The sequence below is a fragment of the Coregonus lavaretus genome (assembly GCF_964263955.1).
Source record: "Coregonus lavaretus genome assembly, chromosome: 21".
Lineage (NCBI taxonomy): Eukaryota > Metazoa > Chordata > Actinopteri > Salmoniformes > Salmonidae > Coregonus > Coregonus lavaretus.
In genome coordinates, this window is record NC_140008.1 from 8,377,097 (window position 1) to 8,398,927 (window position 21,831).

The 21,831-nt window shown below is 40.1% G+C and overlaps 1 protein-coding gene across 4 annotated transcripts; it reads right to left on the reverse strand.

The window, feature by feature from the left end:
- Positions 1–16,372: 16,372 nt before the first annotated feature.
- Positions 16,373–18,968, reverse strand: LOC311148530 (uncharacterized protein). 4 transcript variants are annotated; one of them, XM_084185512.1, is made up of 3 exons: positions 18,743–18,968; positions 17,966–18,561; positions 16,373–17,771 (listed from the first exon to the last, which is right to left on the reverse strand). In XM_084185512.1, the coding sequence occupies exons 1-3, from the start codon at positions 18,912–18,914 to the stop codon at positions 17,769–17,771; spliced, it is 771 nt and encodes a 256-aa protein (XP_084041638.1). In that variant the 5' UTR covers positions 18,915–18,968; the 3' UTR covers positions 16,373–17,768. The 4 variants fall into 4 exon arrangements, with proteins under 4 accessions (XP_084041638.1, XP_084041637.1, XP_084041639.1 ...); XM_084185513.1 differs by having other exon boundaries at positions 16,374–17,792; XM_084185511.1 differs by having other exon boundaries at positions 16,373–18,561.
- Positions 18,969–21,831: the final 2,863 nt, after the last annotated feature.

A 21,831-nucleotide genomic window follows, 5' to 3' on the forward strand; every position in this document is an offset into this window, starting at 1 on the left:
CCAATATGTTGCATTATCGCCCCTAACTGGACTATAATATAAATCAATTTTACTTTGTGAAACAACATGGGAAAAGGGGAAATTATAATATTTAAAAAAAACACCCTTCCAACTAACCCTACACTCATTAAATACCCACTACCCCATTCAACTACTTTGACCCTATCTGCTCCTGCATCAAGCCAACGGCCTGGGAGGACGGGACACCACCACTCAACACACCCTGTAACTCTTCTGAAGTCAAATCTTGTATGCCCAAATATTTCTCTGCAGCTGCCACCACAACATCTATTTTCTGTGTTTTACATTCCATTACTGCGGTATAGTTGATAACCATTACTATGAACGCTAAGAAGCTAACATTACTAAAGCATATATCACTCGTTGGCCTATCCCTCTGTGCTGGCACAGATCTACTACTCACAGGTATCCTCTCAGGATCTCTCACCCTTGACCCATCCTCCTCTACTTTCTTCACTGCCTCAGCATACGACACCTTCTGTACTACTCTGACTCTAGCCACCTCAACCTGCCTCTCTCGCACCGGACACTTCAGATCCCCAGCAACATGGGCATCCCAACAGTTGACACATAACTTTATTCAACAAAACTACATAATCCTCTATCCCATGCCCACCTGCACACTTCCCACATCTTGGAATCTCCCTCCTACAAACTGCTGCAACATGACCATAATTGTTGCACCGGAATCAGCGCAATATGGAACATACATCCTGTTAAATATGGACCATACATCCTGTTAAATATGGACCATACGTCCTGTTAAATATGGACTATACATCCTGTTAAATATGGACCATACGTCCTGTTAATTATGGACCACACTTCCTGTTAAATATGGACCATACATCCTGTTAAATACGGACCATACATCCTGTTAAATATGGACCATACGTCCTGTTAATTATGGACCATATGTACTGTTTTTTTTTTTTTTTTTTTTTTTTTTTTTTTTTTGCAGATAGATTGTATCTTAATATTGCAGATAGATTGTATCTTCTATCAATGTAATTGTCTGCATCACTTCCAATCCCCCATGTTTTTTTTATTTTTTATATATATATTCCCCTTTATTACTTTTCAACCCCACCATCCTTTCCCTACTTGGAGTAAATTAGTGAACAACAACGCCCAGGCCTCTACTTCCGGTCTATACTTACTATCTACACCTTATGGACAGAGTTAATTTTACAATAATTCTATATCTATATATATATATATATATATATATATCTATATATATATATATATCTATATATATATATATATATATATATATATATATATATATATATATATATATATATATATATATATATATATATATATATTTATTTATTTTTTTGCTCCTGAACTTCTTCTACTCTCAACCTCTCCGATCATTTTCATGATGTCCATCCGGTTTGCTTCTAAATGCCATATCTTTCTAACTGTGCTCTTTCCCAAAAGCTCCCAACATACAACCTATATACTTATTATGGACACAGTATGCTTACATTATTAGCTATCTTTGTTATTATTTGTTGTTATTTGTTATTAGTCCCATCCTTCAACTCTATTCAATACCTCCCATCTATCTCTTAACACCATCCATATAGGATTTCTATTTGCCATATATATTTCAACCATACTGTGATGTTTTACAAAAGTTCTGAACCTTTCTATTCTCATTGCTTCTACAGATTGTGAATTAAAAATAAACATTTTTGCTAAAAGTATTATTATATTATTGATTGATTGACTATGACTTTTCAGATCACCCAGTAATGCTATCTGCAAGGTTAGTTCCAGGTAAATATTGCAATCCTTTAGCCATTCCTGGACCTGTGTCCAAAAACAAGCTACAAATGGACAGAACCAAAACAAATGATCTAATGATTCTATCTCTTCACAGCAAAATCTGCAGAGCTGGGAAGATTGTATCCCCCATATAAATAACATTCTATTGGTAGCAAGAATTTTATATAATAATTTAAATTGAAAGATTCTAATTTTTGAATCCGGTGTCGTTTTGCGTGTCAGTTCATAAACACTATGCCATGGGATCGGTACGTCAAAGATCTCTTCCCAACTATTTTGCAATCTATATGGGACTGCTGTCAATCCTTTGGTCCTTAAGTGAAACTGATATACTTTTTTATTTATCACAGTTTTCCTTAACCAATTATGTTCTTTAATGCAAGGCCGACAGACAAGTTCCTTACTTTCTCCCCCTTCAACTTTCCTCTTCCACTTTTGCGGTAAGGCTGCAATTATTTGGTTGTAATTTTGGGTAGAGCAGACATTTCCATATGTTTTTGTTAGCTGCATGTGCGACATAACTCCACCAGTCCTACCGATGATATCATTTACGAAGATTATACCTTTTTTAAACATTCTGTCAAAAAATAAAGGTTTTTTGTCAATTAGTATATTTGAATTTAACCACAATATTTGTTGCATTATTTGTTCTGTCGTTTCTGGAGGATTAAATTGAAATTGCAACCAACTTTCTATGGCTTGTTTTAGAAATAGTGACATTTGGGAGATTATTTCCTTTTCAAATAACTGAAAGTGAGAGGTTGTAATCTGAATAAAGGGAAAAAGGCCTTTCTTGAACAGTGGGTGAGACAATCTTACTAATTTGCTTGAGAACCAGTTCGGATTTAAGTATAACTTTTGGATGACTGAAGATTTTAGTGATAGGTCTAATGCTTTAATATTTAATAATTTCTGTCCTCCGAATTCATATTCATTATATAAATATGCTCTTTTAATTTTGTCTGGCTTGCCGTTCCAAATAAAATTGAATATTTTTTTCTCATATAATTTAAAAAACTGTTTGCTAGGCGTAGGCAAGACCATAAGCAAATAGGTAAACTGGGATAATACTAAAGAGTTAATCAGGGTGATTTTCCCACAAATTGACAGGTATTTTCCTTTCCATGGTAGTAAGATCTTATCTATTTTTGCTAACTTTCTATTAAAATTTATTGAAGTGAGATCATTTATTTCCTTTGGGATATGTATTCCGAGTATATCCACATCACCATCAGACCATTTTATTGGTAAACTACATGGTAATGTAAAAATTGTATTTTTTAGTGATCCAATACGTAATATAGTACATTTGTCATAATTTGGTTTTAATCCAGAGAGGTTAGAAAATGTATCTAGATCCTCTATGAGGCTGTGGAGGGATTCTAGTTGTGGATCTAAAAGAAAACATGAATCATCTGCGTACAATGACACCTTTGTTTTTAAGCCCTGTATTTCTAATCCTCTGATATTATTATTGGATCTGATTTTAATAGCTAACATCTCGATGGCCACAATAAATAGATATGCCGATAGTGGACAACCTTGTTTCACTCCTCTTGACAGTTTGAAACTTTCTGAGAAATAGCCATTATTTACTATTTTACACCTAGGGTTACTATACATGATTTTGACCCATTTTATAAGAGATTCTCCAAAATTGAAATGCTCCAGGCATTTATATATAAATTCCAGTCGAACTTTATCAAATGCCTTTTCGAAGTCTGCTATGAATAGCAGGCCTGGTTCCCCATATTTTCCATAGTGTTCTATTGTTTCCAATACTTGCCTTATATTATCTCCAATGTATCTTCCATGTAAAAAACCTGTCTGATTAGAATGAATAATATCCGACAATACCTTTTTAATTCTATGCGCTATACATTTTCCTAGGATTTTTGCATCACAACACTGAAGTGTAAGGGGCCTCCAATTTTGTAAATGGACTGGATCTTTATATTTTCCACTTGTATCCTGTTTCAGTAATAATGAGATCAGACCTTCTTCTTGAGTGTCAGATAATCTACCATTTACATAGGAGTGGTTAAAACATGCTAATAACGGTCCTCTTAGTATATCAAAAAAGGTTTGGTATACCTCGATTGGTATGCCATCCAACCCTGGAGTTTTCCCGGACTTAAAGTCTTTAATTGCATCCAGAAGTTCCTCCTCTGTAATTTCACCTTCACATGAGTCTTTCTGTGTGGCTGTTAATTTGACATTATCAATAGGAAAAAAATCTCTACAATTAGCTTCAGTTAGAGGAGATGGAGGCGACTGAAAAGAAAACATATGCTTAAAATACTTTGTTTCTTCCTTCAAAATATCATTAGGTGAATTATGGGTGACTCCGTCAATTGTAACCAGTTTCATTAAGTTCTTTTTGGTAGCATTCCTATGTTGAAGATTAAAAAAGAATTTTGTGCATTTTTCCCCATATTCCATCCAGTTTGCTTTATTTTTATAATATATTACACTTGATCTTTCTTGAATAAGTTTTTCCATTTCTTTTTGTTTTTCCTCTAATTTATTCTGAGCCTCTATGTTACAGTTTTTATTGCCATCTATCTGTTCTGTTAGACTTTCTATTTCCTTTCTTAGTATAAACTCTTTTGACCTAAATTGCTTTTGTTTTCGAGATGAGACCTGAATTGCATGGCCTCTAAAGGCACATTTAAAGGTGTCCCATACAATAAGGGGATTCGCTGTACCTATGTTATGTTGGAAAAAGTCAGTTATAAATTCCTTTGTTCTAATTATAAATAAATTATCATCTAATAGGCTTTGATTAAATTTCCAATATCCTCGCCCACGTGGAAATTCAGTCAGAGTAATGTATATGCCTATTATATGATGGTCCGACCGCATTCTGTCCCCTATCAACACTTTTTTTACTTTTGGTGCCAACGAGAATGAGATAAGAAAGAAGTCAAGACGACTAGCTTGATTCAGTCTCCGCCATGTATATCTCACTAGATCAGCATATTTAAGCCTCCATATATCTACTAGTTCTAATGTATCCATGACATTCACAATTTCCTTAAGAGCATGTGGGTGATTGTTTGTGGTGTGATTTCCTTTTCGGTCCATTGAGCTATTTAAAACAGTATTATAATCCCCCACCATAATAATATTGTCTTGAGTTGCTTGCAGGCTTGATAATTTATTATATATATTGTCAAAGAATTGTGGATCATCATTATTTGGTCCGTAAAGGTTAATGAGCCATATCTGTTTATGGTCCAATACCATATTTAAAATAATCCATCTACCTTGCGTATCTATTTGGACAATTTGCACATTCGGATCGAAATTACTATTAATTAATATCATCACCCCTTTTGAATTTCTTTGCCCATGGGAGAAGTATATTTCCCCCCCCCCATTCTTTTTTCCACGCTACTTCATCTCGAATTGTTGAATGAGTTTCCTGTATACAATAGATATTATATTCCTTCTCTTTGAGCCATGTAAATATTGTTATTCTTTTGTTATTATCAGCTAAGCCATTACAATTATAACTGGCTATACTTATTTCACCATACACCATAATGAGATACAAGTTTCAAGTCTATTTATCATTATATATGTTTGTAAATTTACCAAAAAAAAATAGCGTAATGATTGAGTGTCCATATAGCTGTACCGTGATATTTGCATTGCTACGGAGTAACCCTTCAATTGTTCTCCACTAATTCCCCCGCTAAAGCCCCTCCCCATCCCAAGTTGAGCCGTCATCCCAGTGATCAGCATCCCCCCCACGTCCCTCCGTATCCCTAAGGCCCCGAGAGGCCAGGACCCATCCATCGAAAACAGCACACAGTGCCACCCACAAAACAGAAGCAGGTTAACCGCCAAAAGCATTTCCAATGCTTTCACCTCTATATATATATATCTATATAACTATTTTTTTATTTTTTATTATGCATATCCTATTTTCCATCATTATCAATTAATATGCGTAATAATGTCGGCAGTTCACGCATAGGATTCTAACATATAACCAGGATTGCCATTGTATTACATTTAATTCATTGACAAGCAATTATTATCCTAGCAAATAATTCCCGCGGTCCATCCCATACCCCCCCCCCCAACATCCCCACCCCCCCCACAACAGATGCCAGACCAGCACACACGCACATACTCACATACTCCAACACACTCAACCCCCCTCCTCCACAATCCACCATAAAATCCGATACTCAACGGCTGTTATATCCCAGAGCCCAACTCGAGAAATAATTTGATCTACGAGTGCACATACAGTTAAAGCTGATTGAGAAAGCATGCAAATTGAGCAGAAATTGACAACAATGTGAGATTTGATTAATCTACTTAATCTATGTCAAGTCCTAGGTGATGGAGATCAGATCCACCCTCTTCACCTGAGACACAAACACTCTGATCCCCTGTTGTAACCATTTACCCAAGCATCTCCATGCGGTCAGACCTTTGATTATTTTGTGCCACCTGGGCCACAATGATAAACCCCCTCTCTGATTGTCCGAGTGTGACCCCCTCCCCATGGGTTACTGCAGCCAGTGTTGCCAGCACTGCCACTACCTGGGTGGGCGTACCCCACCGGAATCCCCACCGGCTAGGTAAAAGGTCGTCAAGGTTCTCATTAGCAGCTTTGAGAATTTCCTTGTATATTATGCTCTCCCATCAGGGGGCTCTGGCTTTGTAGGACCAACCCTGCCAGGCAGGCTCAGAATCTTGAGGGGGCGGTGCTGCTCAAGTAGGTCTCTGACCGCATTTATTTCTCTATTTAGGCTGCATATTCACAGCAGGTCCATAAAATAGATGGGAACTTCTCTTTGGTGTATGGGTCGCTCAGGTGGGTGTCCAGGTTATAGGGTTAGGGATCTTTCCATCATGATAGGACAATGAATAATTAGATTAGATGTATACTATATTTAAAAATGTATATCCCTCATCTACACAAAATTGAAAGCTCTCTCTCTCACTACCCCTGTTCATAGACCCCCGGTCGGCTCTGGGATATGCAACCATTTCCCCTCTCACTCACTTAACGCCGTACCTTTTCAAACACAAAAATGCACACCACATGGTTGACTGCGGAAGAAATGGGCCGAGCGTGCAAACGCACCCGCATCCACATCTGCTGCAAGGGGGAAAGGACGCCAGAGAGAACACAGGACCAACCACAACAACCATCCGCCAAAACAACAACCTCCCGCCAAAAAATCCATGTTCTAATTATTTGTATATAAAGATGTATTATTCTGCTTGTTATATCGTTTTATCCATTTATAAAATACTATACTTACTATAAATATTATTTAATATTACAATCCCTATCATTGCTAGTATCAGGTGCTCCAATATTTGACTCCTCCATTACAACTTTTAGAATAGCCATGGAGTAGTCTTTGTGTCTCTGAACATTTGGTTGTCAATATATAATTTATCCACCACTAGTGCAACACGTTTCCCTTTTAATCGGTTTTCCTTGAAGATTGGATACAGAACTTTGCGCCTTTCTACAATCTCCTTCGGGAACTGATCATTCATGCCCATATGTCCTGTTAAATATGGACTATATATCCTGTTAAATATGGACCATACGTCCTGTTAAATATGGACCATTCATCCTGTTAAATATGGAACATACATCCTGTTAAATATGGACCATACAAAAGCAATGGTGTTGCCATTTTAATGTAGAGAAATATTTACCCAAGATTTCTAGTTCTTGTAACCAAATATTATTTGCTGTGTTTGTACATTTGGTTAGCTTCTGAAGGTGGTCCATCCATCATATTATGTTTGATTAGTCCAGATATTACTCAGTACACATGTTCATGTCTTAACTCCTACAATCCCACCGTGACACCGGCACGTTTTGGACTTCTAACCCCTTTAAAACATTGTGTGTTTGAGCTACAGACTTCTGGGTTGTACCATTGGATTTGTCTATTTGTTGTACCATTGGAGTTGTCTATTTGTTGTACCATTGGATTTGTGTGATTAAAAGGGTCTGAGCGGTGTTTGTAAGACAAGGGCGGATCCCGAAGGGGCCCGGGGCCGGGTCTTTTTACAAGAACGTCTTGTTTTGCTCTATGACGCTCACAAGCTACTGTACACAAGGGTTGTTAGAAGGTAAGGGGTTCTTCTACATAGAAGATCATAGGAAATCCCATAACATAGTGTCTGTAATACTGTAATAAGCTCACATAGTTTCTGTCACAAACTCCAAACTCCACACAGTTGTCACTGACTAGTTGGATATTCATTTCCCACTGAGCAAACAATGTATGTACTTACAGCATTCATATGAATTCATTTTGATCAGGTTTTTGCTTTGGCTGACTTTATTCTGTTTATTGCCATTTGTCAATGAAACTTATGGCCCTGCCTACACCTAACGACTTGTTTTTTTAAATTATATGAGCAAAAAATATTCCACTTTATTTGGAACGGCAAGCCAGACAAAATTACACGGGCCTATTAATATAATGAATATGAATGAATTCGGAGGGCAGAAATTATTAAATATTAAAGCATTAGACCTCTCACTAAAGGCTTCAGTCATACAAAAACTATAGTTACAGTGGGGGAAAAAAGTATTTAGTCAGCCACCAATTGTGCAAGTTCTCCCACTTAAAAAGATGAGAGAGGCCTGTAATTTTCATCATAGGTACACGTCAACTATGACAGACAAATTGAGAAAAAAAAATCCAGAAAATCACATTGTAGGATTTTTTATGACTTTATTTGCTAATTATGGTGGAAAATAAGTATTGGCACAGGTCAAACGTTTTCTGTAAGTCTTCACAAGGTTTTCACACACTGTTGCTGGTATTTTGGCCCATTCCTCCATGCAGATCTCCTCTAGAGCAGTGATGTTTTGGGGCTGTCGCTGGGCAACACGGACTTTCAACTCCCTCCAAAGATTTTCTATGGGGTTGAGATCTGGAGACTTGCTAGGCCACTCCAGGACCTTGAAATGCTTCTTACGAAGCCACTCCTTCGTTGCCCGGGCGGTGTGTTTGGGATCATTGTCATGCTGAAAGACCCAGCCACGTTTAATCTTCAATGCCCTTGCTGATGGAAGGAGGTTTTCACTCAAAATCTCACGATACATGGCCCCATTCATTCTTTCCTTTACACGGATCAGTCGTCCTGGTCCCTTTGCAGAAAAACAGCCCCAAAGCATGATGTTTCCACCCCCATGCTTCACAGTAGGTATGGTGTTCTTTGGATGCAACTCAGCATTCTTTGTCCTCCAAACACGACGAGTTGAGTTTTTACTACGAATTGCAAAAATCTCTGAAGCTGGAGACTCTTATCTCCCTCACTAACTTTAAGCATCAGTTGTCAGAGCACCTTACCGATCACTGCACCTGTACACAGCCCATCTGAAATTAGCCCACCCAACTACCTCATCCCTATATTGTTATTTATTTTGCTCTTTTGCACCCCAGTATCTCTATTTGCACATAATCTCTTGCACATCTAGCATTCCAGTGTTAATACTATTGTAATTATTTTGCACTATAGCCTATTTATTGCCTTACCTCCATAACTTGCTACATTTGCACACACTGTATATATATTTTCTGTTGTATTTTTGACTTTATGTTTTTTTACCCCATATGTAACTCTGTGTTGTTTTTATTGCACTGCTTTGCTTTATCTTGGCCAGGTCGCAGTTGTAAATGAGAACCTGTTCTCAACTGGCTTACCTGGTTAAATAAAGGTGAAATAAAAAATAAATAAAATACCAAAAAGTTATATTTTGGTTTCATCTGACCATATGACATTCTCCCAATCCTCTTCTGGATCATCCAAATGCACTCTAGCAAACTTCAGACGGGCCTGGACATGTACTGGCTTAAGCAGGGGGACACGTCTGGCACTGCAGGATTTGAGTCCCTGGCGGCGTAGTGTGTTACTGATGGTAGGCTTTGTTACTTTGGTCCCAGCTCTCTGCAGGTCATTCACTAGGTCCCCCCGTGTGGTTCTGGGATTTTTGCTCACCGTTCTTGTGATCATTTTGACCCCACGGGGTGAGATCTTGCGTGGAGCCCCAGATCGAGGGAGATTATCAGTGGTCTTGTATGTCTTCCATTTCCTAATAATTGCTCCCACAGTTGATTTCTTCAAACCAAGCTGCTTAATCAATCAATCAATCAATTTTATTTTATATAGCCCTTCTTACATCAGCTAATATCTCGAAGTGCTGTACAGAAACCCAGCCTAAAACCCCAAACAGCTAGTAATGCAGGTGTAGAAGCACGGTGGCTAGGAAAAACTCCCTAGAAAGGCAAAACCTAGGAAGAAACCTAGAGAGGAACCAGGCTATGAGGGGTGGCCAGTCCTCTTCTGGCTGTGCCGGGTGGAGATTATAACAGAACCATGCCAAGATGTTCAAAAATGTTCATAAGTGACAAGCATGGTCAAATAATAATCAGGAATAAATCTCAGTTGGCTTTTCATAGCCGATCATTAAGAGTTGAAAACAGCAGGTCTGGGACAGGTAGGGGTTCCATAACCGCAGGCAGAACAGTTGAAACTGGAATAGCAGCAAGGCCAGGCGGACTGGGGACAGCAAGGAGTCACCACGGCCGGTAGTCCCGGCGTATGGTCCTAGGGCTCAGGTCTCTCAGTTGGCTTTTCATAGCCGATCATTAAGAGTTGAAAACAGCAGGTCTGGGACAGGTAGGGGTTTCGTAGCCGCAGGCAGAACAGTTGAAACTGGAATAGCAGCAAGGCCAGGCGGACTGGGGACAGCAAGGTGTCATCATGCCCGGTAGTCCTGACGTATGGTCCTAGGGCTCAGGTTCTCAGAGAGAAAGAGAGAACGAGAGAATTAGAGAGAGCATACTTAAATTCACACAGGACACTGGATAAGACAGGAGAAGTACTCCAGGTATAACCAACTAACCCCAGCCCCCTGACACATAAACTACTGCAGCATAAATACTGGAGGCTGAGACAGGAGCGGTCCGGAGACACTGTGGCCCCATCCGAAGAAACCCCCGGACAGGGCCAAACAGGAAGGATATAACCCCACCCACTCCGCCAAAGCACAGCCCCCGCACCACTAGAGGGATATCCCCAACCACCAACTTACAATCCTGAGACAAGGCCGAGTATAGCCCACAGAGGTCTCCACCACAGCACAAACCAAGGGGGGGGCGCCAACCCAGACAGGAAGATCACGTCAGTAACTCAACCCACTCAAGTGACGCACCCCTCCCAGGGACGGCATGAAAGAGCACCAGCAAGCCAGTGACTCAGCCCCTGCAACAGGGTTAGAGGCAGAGAACCCCAGTGGAGAGGGGAACCGGCCTGGCAGAGACAGCAAGGGCTGTTCGTTGCTCCAGCCTTTCCGTTCACCTTCACACTCCTGGGCCAGACTACACTCAATCATATGACCTACTGAAGAGATAAGTCTTCAGTAAAGACTTAAAGGTTGAGACCGAGTCTGCGTCTCTCACATGGGTAGGCAGACTGTTCCATAAAAATGGAGATCTATAGGAGAAAGCCCTGCCTCCCGCTGTTTGCTTAGAAATTCTAGGGACAATTAGGAGGCCTGCGTCTTGTGACCGTAGCGTACGTATTGGTATGTACGGCAGGACCAACTCGGAAAGATAGGTAGGAGCAAGCCCATGTAACGCTTTATAGGTTAACAGTAAAACCTTGAAATCAGCCCTTGCCTTAACAGGAAGCCAGTGTAGGGAAGCTAGCACTGGAGTAATATGATCAAATTTCTTGGTTCTAGTCAGGATTCTAGCAGCCGTATTTAGCACTAACTGAAGTTTATTTAGTGCTTTATCCGGGTAGCCGGAAAATAGAGCATTGCAGTAGTCTAACCTAGAAGTAACAAATGCATGGATTAATTTTTCTGCATCATTTTTGGACAGAAAATTTCTGATTTTTGCAATGTTACGTAGATGGAAAAAAGCTGTCCTTGAAACAGTCTTGATATGTTCGTCAAAAGAGAGATCAGGGTCAAGAGTAACGCCTAGGTCCTTCACAGTTTTATTTGAGACGACTTTACAACCATCAAGATTAATTGTCAGATTTAACAGAAGATCTCTTTGTTTCTTGGGACCTAGAACAAGCATCTCTGTTTTGTCCGAGTTTAAAAGTAAAAAGTTTTCAGCCATCCACTTCCTTATGTCTGAAACACAGGCTTCTAGCGAGGGCAATTTTGGGGCTTCACCATGCTTCATTGAAATGTACAGCTGTGTGTCATCCGCATAGCAGTGAAAGTTAACATTATGTTTTCGAATAACATCCCCAAGAGGTAAAATATATAGTGAAAACAATAGTGGTCCTAAAACGGAACCTTGAGGAACACCGAAATGTACAGTTGATTTGTCGGAGGACAGACCATTCACAGAGACAAACTGATATCTTTCCGACAGGTAGGATCTAAACCAGGCCAGAACTTGTCCGTGTAGACCAATTTGGGTTTCCAGTCTCTCCAAAAGAATGTGGTGATCGATGGTGTCAAAGGCAGCACTAAGGTCTAGTAGCACGAGGACAGATGCAGAGCCTCGGTCTGACGCCATTAAAAGGTCATTTACCACCTTCACAAGTGCAGTCTCAGTGCTATGATGGGGTCTAAAACCAGACTGAAGCATTTCGTATACATTGTTTGTCTTCAGAAAGGCAGTGAGTTGCTGCGCAACAGCTTTTTCTAAAATTTTTGAGAGGAATGGAAGATTCGATATAGGCCGATAGTTTTTTATATTTTCCGGGTCAAGGTTTGGCTTTTTCAAGAGAGGCTTTATCACTGCCACTTTTAGTGAGTTTGGTACACATCCGGTGGATAGAGAGCTGTTTATTATGTTCAACATAGGAGGGCCAAGCACAGGAAGCAGCTCCTTCAGCAGTTTAGTAGGAATAGGATCCAGTATGCAGCTTGAAGGTTTAGAGGCCATGATTATTTTCATCATTGTGTCAAGAGATATAGTACTAAAACACTTAAGTGTCTCTCCCGATCCCAGGCCCTCGCAGAGCTGTGCAGATCCAGGACAGCTAAGCCCTGGAGGAATACGCAGATTCAAAGAGGAGTCCGTAATTTGCTTTCTAATGGTCATGATCTTTTCCTCAAAGAAGTTCATGAATTTATCACTGCTGAAGTGAAAGCCATCCTCTCTTGGGGAATGCTGCTTTTTAGTTAGCTTTGCAACAGTATCAAAAAGAAATTTTGGATTGTTCTTATTTTCCTCGATTAAGTTGGAAAAGTAGGATGATCGAGCAGCAGTGAGGGCTCTTCGGTACTGCACGGTACTGTCTTTCCAAGCTAGTCGGAAGACTTCCAGTTTGGTGTGGCGCCATTTCCGTTCCAATTTCCTGGAAGCTTGCTTCAAAGCTCGGGTATTTTCTGTATACCAGGGAGCTAGTTTCTTATGACAAATGTTTTTCGTTTTTAGGGGTGCAACTGCATCTAGGGTATTGCGCAAGGTTAAATTGAGTTCCTCAGTTAAGTGGTTAACTGATTTTTGTCCTCTGACGTCCTTGGGTAGGCAGAAGGAGTCTGGAAGGGCATCAATGAATTTTTGTGTTGTCTGAGAATTTATAGCACGACTTTTGATGCTCCTTGGTTGGGGTCTGAGCAGATTATTTGTTGCGATTGCAAACGTAATAAAATGGTGGTCCGATAGTCCAGGATTTTGTGGAAAAACATTAAGATCTACAACATTTATTCCATGGGACAAAACTAGGTCCAGAGTATGACTGTGGCAGTGAGTAGGTCCAGAGACATGTTGGACAAAACCCACTGAGTCGATAATGGCTCCGAAAGACTTTTGGAGTGGGTCTGTGGACTTCTCCATGTGAATATTAAAATCACCAAAAATTAGAATATGATCTGCTATGACTACAAGGTCTGATAGGAATTCAGGAAACTCAGAGAGGAACGCTGTATATGGCCCAGGAGGCCTGTAAACAGTAGCTATAAAAAGTGATTGAGTAGGCTGCATAGATTTCATGACTAGAAGCTCAAAAGATGAAAACGCCATTTTTTTTTTTGTAAATTGAAATTTGCTATCGTAAATGTTAGCAACACCTCCGCCTTTGCGGGATGCACGGGGAATATGGTCACTAGTGTAACCAGGAGGTGAGGCCTCATTTAACACAGCAAATTCATCAGGCTTAAGCCATGTTTCAGTCAGGCCAATCACATCAAGATTATGATCAGTGATTAGTTCATTGACTATGACTGCCTTTGAAGTGAGGGATCTAACATTAAGTAACCCTATTTTGAGATGTGAGGTATCACGATCTCTTTCAATAATGGCAGGAATGGAGGAGGTCTTTATCCTAATAAGATTGCTAGGGTGAACACCGCCATGTTTAGTTTTGCCCAACCTAGATCGAGGCACAGACACAGTCTCAATGGGTATGGCTGAGCTGACTACACTGACTGTGCTATTGGCAGACTCCACTAAGCTGGCAGGTTGGCTAACAGCCTGCTGCCTGGCCTGCACCCTATTTCACTGTGGGGCAAGAGGAGTTAGAGCCCTATCTATGTTGGTAGATAAGAGGAGAGCACCCCTCCAGCTAGGATGGAGTCCGTCACTCCTCAGCAGGTCAGGCTTGGTCCTGTTTGTGGGTGAGTCCCAGAAAGAGGGCCAATTATCCACAAATGTTATCTTTTGGGAGGGGCAGAAAACAGTTTTCAACCAGCGATTAAGTGCTGAGACTCTGCTGTAGAGCTCGTCACTTCCCCTAACTGGGAGGGGGCCAGAGACAATTACTCGATGCCGACACATCTTTCTAGCTGATTTACACGCTGAAGCTATGTTGCACTTGGTGACCTCTGACTGTTTCATCCTAACATCGTTGGTGCCTACGTGGATAACAATATCTCTATACTCTCTACACTCGCCAGTTTTAGCTTTAGCCAGCACCATCTTTAGATTAGCCTTAACGTCGGTAGCCCTGCCCCCTGGTAAACAGTGTATGATCGCTGGGTGATTCGTTTTAAGTCTAATACTGCGGGTAATGGAGTCGCCAATGACTAGGGTTTTCAATTTGTCAGAGCTAATGGTGGGAGCCTTCGGAGTCTCAGACCCCGTAACGGGAGGAGTAGAGACTAGAGAAGACTCAGACTCAGACTCCGACTCGCTACATAATGGGGAAAACCGGTTGAAGGTTTCTGTCGGCTGAATGAGCGACACCGGTTGAGCATTCCAACAGTATTTCCCTCCAGAAGCCATGAGAAAGTTGTCCGGCTGCGGGGACTGTGCGGGGGGATTTATACTGACGTTACTGTCTGTACTTACTGGTGGCACAGACGCTGTTTCTTCCTTTCCTACACTGATATTACCCTTGCCTAACGATTGCGTCTGAAGCTGGGCTTGTAGCACAGCTATTCTCGCCGTAAGGCGAGAATTCTCCTGTATATTATGAGTACAGCGACTGCAATTAGAAGACATCATGTTAATGTTACTACTTAGCTTCGGCTGTTGAAGATGTTGATGAACCATGTCCAGATAAAGCGTCCGGAGTGAAAAAGTTGAATAAGGGAAAAAAGTTGCGATGGAAAAAAGGAAAATAACGTAAAGTTGGCAGCTAAAACGCACAGGAAAATGACTCTTCTGTCTCGGGATAAACGTCCGGGGTGAAAAAGTTTAACGAAAAAAGATGAGTGAGGACAAAACTAAAAAGTTGGTAAATTTGTTGAACACAGAGATTGATTAAACGTTTATTAAAAGTAACCTATTGCAGATTCAGTCTTCCCAGCCTGGTGCAGGTCTACAATTTTGTTTCTGGTGTCCTTTGACAGCTCTTTGGTCTTGGCCATAGTGGAGTTTGGAGTGTGACTGTTTGAGGTTGTGGACAGGTGTCTTTTATACTGATAACAAGTTCAAACAGGTGCCATTAATACAGGTAACGAGTGGAGGACAGAGGAGCCTCTTAAAGAAGAAGTTACAGGTCTGTGAGAGCCAGAAATCTTGCTTGTTTGTAGGTGACCAATACTTATTTTCCACCATAATTTGCAAATAAATTCATAAAAAATCCTACAATGTGATTTTCTGGAGAAAAAAAATCTCAATTTGTCTGTCATAGTTGACGTGTACCTATGATGAAAATTACAGGCCTCTCTCATCTTTTTAAGTGGGAGAACTTGCACAATTGGTGGCTGACTAAATACTTTTTTCCCCCACTGTATTATGTGACCGTTTTCAACATATTGGCAAATGTTAACCTTTAAAACAAACATGTTTTATGTATAAATGGAGGACATGGGTTCAAATGGCTTTGTGTTATTCTATAACTAATGAGCAGACTCCTGTTGCTCAGAAATCCACTAACTGCTCTCTGCTATACAGTGATGGGGTTCTTAGGTTCAAGCAGTAATTCAGAGGTGGAAAAAGTACCCAATTGTCATACTTGATAAAAGAAAAGATACCTCAAATAAAAGTGACCCAGTAAAATACTACTTGAGTAAAAGTCTAAAATAATTTGGTTTTAAATATATTTAAGTATCAAAAGTAAATGTAATTGCTCAAATATACTTAAGTATCAAAAGTAAAAGTATAAATACTTTTAAAGTCCTTTTTTTATATTAAGCAAAACAGACGGCACCATTTTATTTTTAATTTACGGTTAGCCAGGGGCACAATACAACACTCAGACAATTTACAAACAAATAATTTGTATTAAGTGAGTTCTCCAGTTCAGAGGCAGTAGGTGACCAGGGATGTTCTCTTGATCAGTGCGTGAATTTGACCGTTTTCTTGTCCTGCTAAGCAGTCAAAATGTAACGAGTACTTTTGGGTGTCAGGGAAATTTTATGGAGTAAAAGTAAAAGTTGTCAAAAATATAAATAGTAAAGTAAAGTACAGATACCCCAAAAAATTACTTAAATAATACTTTGAAGTATTTTGACTTAGTTACTTTACACCACTGGTAAATCAGTCATATATTATTCACCCAAGAGTAATGTCCTGAGGTGCATCTACTTTTACAGGTGGAAGTTAGAATGTGCCTCTAAACCTTCTGTCTGAAGACCTTCCCCAAACAGCACATTATCATGTTTCCTCCATCTTCTGACTGTTGTTCATGTAACTTTATAGGGGTTCTATAATACATACAAAAATTCTGCAATCATTGCACCTATACAGTGTTTCTGTGAGTCCTCATGTGCACTTTCAGATTGATGCCAGCACTGAATACTTTTGTGTTTTCTCTCCAGTGCGGATCTTCACGTGTACTGACAGATTACCAGCACTGCTGAATCCTTGAGAAGCATCCAGTTGCAGAATATGCGGCCTGAAGCTGCCTGGTCTGCGAATCTCAAAGTGCATGTCTCAGATGGTATTTTTGCATCTCAGATGGTATGTGCACACGCAGTTTTAACTCTGGCCGTAACATAGTAAATGTTTTCTTGTGTCCCTCCGTTTCGTATGATGTTACATTTCTATGTATGAATTTGTAGCGGTTCCCTCCAATTCGTGTGATATGAATGCCAATTAATATACGTCACAAATGTGTGGCTAACGTTAGCTAGCTGGCTAAATGTCAGTAGCTCTGGTCCAGGGCGTTATGTTAAGTGTGTTAGAATCGTAGTGGTAAAAGTTGGGAGAGTTAGCTGAGTGTTCAGGATTAATTTAGTTTTTATAATTTTTTCATACAATGTTAATACCATCTGACATCCTGTCTCAGCTCATATGTCTCACAGCGTCTGTGTCCTGAGAAGGTATCTGCTGGAGCCAGACCCTATTGGAATCCTTTGCCACAATCAAGGCAGCGATATGGATAATCCCGTGTGAATTCTAATTTGTTTTTTCAGATCACCGCTGGTGCCGAATCCTTTGCCACAATCAGGGTGATACGGTTGCTCTCCTGAGTGTCTCGTCATGTGTCTTTTCACCCCACCACTTGTGCTGAATCCTTGGCCACAATCACAGCAGCGATATGGTTTCTCCCCTGTGTGGATCCTCATGTGCTCTGTCAGTTTACTGTTACAGGAAAAAGATTTACTACAAACATGACAAGAAACATTAGCTGCAATGTGAGTTTGGAGGTGATCTTTCATACTTTCTGTGGACTCCATATTTTTCCCACACACACCACATTGATTATCTTTATCCCCTGTATGGGTTTTAACATGTCTAATTAATGTACTCATGTAATTAAAAAACTTGCCACACACCTTACAACAACAGGGAGAAGCAAAACTTTGCCTGGGTGATTTTAGATGGGACAACTGTGTGGATGTGCTGCCCTTAACAGTGATACAGGAGCTTTGTCCTTTTACCATATTTTTTCTCTTTGATTTGACTGCCTTAAAACCTATTGCAGGTCCTCCATTCTCCATGCCACTGCCACTTTCATTGTTTTCACTCTGAGCTGCAAAACAGTCTGGATTTGCTTCAGAGAATGGCTGGGAGACACTGGTTGGTTCTGACTCTCTGGAGTCCTCTCCATCAGGTTGTGTTTTGGTCAGTTCAGTTGTAGTACTGGGTAGAGTGTCTCTCTCTTTGTCTTCGTTTTGGGCTTGATATAGATGTGAGGGGTGAGTTGGGTACTCATCACAGTCACTTTTCACACAGGCAGGAGTGAATATGGAGTCTATGGTATCTGCCTCAAGCCCTTGAAGCAGCTCTTCTTCCCGACTGGTCCCGATTTCCTCCTGTTCCTCTTTTATCTGTGTGGGCTGTGGGTCCTCCTGCCCCAGACTGGTGTTCCACTCATGCTGCTCAGGGGGAACCGCCACTTCAGAGACGGAGAGAGAGAGCTGCTGGAGGTCTGGAGGAAGAGAAGCGAAAGCAAGAAACAGTTAACTCAATGCTGACATCCTGACATTTAGGCCTACCTACCCACTAAATGTAATTTTACACGTCAAAAAAAAACAATAAATTTGGCATTGCTGCTTTTGTCCTATAAAATGATGATTTAGTAAGTTAGACAAACGTACCCAGTAACAAACCTGCTCTGTGTAGCTTTATCTCAGGTTGAAGAACAATGTCGAGCAGCCTCTGTAGACGGACAACTTCCTCCTGATACTCTACTATAGTTTTTTCAACCACCCCGAATATCTCCTCGGCAGCATATGTTAATCTCTCGTTGAGAAAAACCTTCAACAACTGTATGTTTGACATTTTTAGATTACGCGAGTTGCTAGCTAACGTCTGTGTTGTTTTCGTCACTAACGTAACACCGCTGATGTATGATTAACACAGCCACAAAGTCATAATTATGGCTAAACCCCGCCTATTTCTACAATTTATCTTCTTAAAATCTTATTTTAAACCTAACCGTAACCACACTGCTAAGCTTATGCATAACCCTAACCTTAAATTATGACCCAAAAGCACATTTTGTAGCCAATGTTGAATTTGTGGCTGTAAAATCTGACTTTGTGGCTGTGTTATCTAGTGGAAACCGTTGTTTTCATCACGTGCAGCATCAGCGACAAAGACATCCGGTGACAATAAAGAATTTGCGCTCTTGGTCGTGAACGAGTAAATACATTCTCTATCGCCACTTGCTGGAGTGGAGTGTGACAGAGCGGTTTGGCCAGAGAGGAAGAGGTGAGATAGGTAGCCTAATCTTTGGTTTGGTTTATCAGAAGAGGTGGCACCTGTTGAAATTGCTAGCCTACTGACAAAACACATCCTCCTTGATTACTTGAGAAACATAAACAACAATAGAACAAACAATAAAAAATACATAATTAACAATAGATTAATAGCATATTCAGAGAAAATTATTGCAAAAATTATCCAGTCATAATCCTATCAACTACAAGAGCCTCATTTAAATGCAACCTGGTGTTGGCCTTTATAGTAATTTAGATGCATAACACATTTTATGGATTGGTGATTAGATAACTGCCAAACATTTCAATGTGTCCAATATTTCATAATCGTGCAAAACTGTCAGAGCACAGCAAATTGTGTTGATTTGTCAGTGTAACATTTTTCAGTGTTGTTTCAGGTGTTACATTGAGACTGTAAGTGTTCAATTTAGACGCAAATATGTAAAATAGCCCCAGTGTTGGTGTTAATAACCAGTGTTGAGTGTGATTGTGTCAGTTTTACTCTGTGGAGAGTAAAACGTTCCCATCAAAACCACGCCCATAATTATCAGATTTCCCAGCATGCTCTACTGCAGGTAGAAATGTTTAGGATTGTTTTTAATATGTGTTTTTGCATGTACATTGATTGACTGATTAATCTTATGCTACACAAAGATACATCTAAACTGCACCCGTTACTGACATGGTTTAGGTAGTCTCCTCACAATGTTCTTTACCTTGACAGTCGTTCTAAATGCAGGTTGCAGGTGAATAAAATTCCAACTGTTGGATATCCTAACTCTGGTTGGATTCCAATAGGAATTATACATCACTTTGCAAGCCAACATAATGTGTCTTGCAGGTCTGATGTGGCCTGTAAACCAGGAGGTTCCTAACCCCACTGTGTTAGGGTCAAACTTGGCTATCAAAGTAAGGCCTTTAATAATGCATTGTCCTAAATAGTTTAATTAATATTATAATATATGCCTAGAAACTCAATTGGTAAGGTCCACAGGACTGAAAATGAATTAATTCAACTACCATTAATCAGGAAGGCCCTCAAAATTGTCAAAGACTCCAGCCACCCTAGTCATAGACTGTTCTCTCTGCTACCGCACTGCAAGCGGTACCGGAGTGCCAAGTCTAGGTCCAAAAGACTTCTCAACAGCTTCTACCCCCAAGCCATAAGACTCCTGAACAGCTAATCATGGCTACCCGGACTATTTGCACTGCCCCCCCACCCCATCCTTTTTACGCTGCTGCTACTCTGTTAAGTATTTATGCATAGTCACTTTAACTCTACCCACATGTACATATTACCTCAACTACCTCAACTAGCCGGTGCCCCCGCACATTGACTCTGCAACGGTACCCCCCTGTATATATAGCCTCCCTACTGTCACTTTATTTTACTGTATATATAGCCTCCCTACTGTCACTTTATTTGACTTCTGCTCTTTTTTTCTCAACACTTTTTTTGTTGTTGTTTTATTCTTACTTTTTTTGTTTAAAATAAATGCACTGTTGGTTAAGGGCTGTAAGTAAGCATTTCACTGTAATGTCTGCACCTGTTGTATTCGGCGCATGTGACCAATAAAATTTGATTTGATTTGATTTGATGTATGTCACTAAAAAATAGTCATGGATGGTAACTCTCCAATTTACTCGAAAAGGCAAGGCACACTGGAAAATTATATTGGAGGTGTGGCTTAGTGGGGGCAGGGCTTTCAATGTGTTGTTTTTGGCCACCCGTGAGTGGAAGTACCAGTTTTAGTGGTACATCATTATGTTAAAGTTTGAGCACGTTCACTGACAGTCCTGAAGTCTTTATAAATATGTACATAAGAGCATGTGGCATTAAATACTTGTAAATATTATTGTAATATCCTTAATCAAACATTGCATAACACCATTGGTGCAAACTATATAGACTTCCTAGTGTTAAAAATGGTATGTCAGGTGTTATTGTATAACACTTAAAGTGTTAATTCCCTAATGCTGACAAAGGGTAACAGCATCAGCAGTGTTAACACTGGAACATGTGGACCTGTATAGACACTGGCCCAGTGTTAAATGTAACACTGTCAGACTCATGTAATAAGACAATTAACATGTTATCAACATTTATTCTGTAAACTTTTCCCTCATAGTGGATATTGGCATCAAGGTCATAGAGGTAATAACAAAAAATGTATAGGATTGTCTCTGCTCCTGTAGACACCGGAGGACACATGAGCACAAAATAACCGATATTGTGAACACTCTTTAGCAACACAATACCTTGGTTCTTCAAACTGAAACAAATTGGACTTACTGCATCTTTAAACTGTAGGTATGCCTCTCTCAGGTTGCACAGCAACAGCAGTTTTAAGACTAATTTGCCCTTCAAATAAAGACACAATCTCCTTTTCCGACTTGTGTCATCGCTTATGTACCAACTTTCCACTGTTTCCTTTGTGTCCTGTGAAACTCTACTTGCCCTTAACTTTGGGGCAGGT

Coding starts and splice junctions, on each gene's coding strand:
- LOC311148530 (XM_084185510.1), bottom strand. CDS start 18,914: ATGTCAAACATACAGTTGTTGAAGGTTTTTCTCAACGAGAGATTAACA. Junction 18,562..18,730: donor CAGAGCAGGTTTGTTACTGG/GTACGTTTGTCT, acceptor CTCTTCCTCCAG/ACCTCCAGCAGCTCTCTCTC.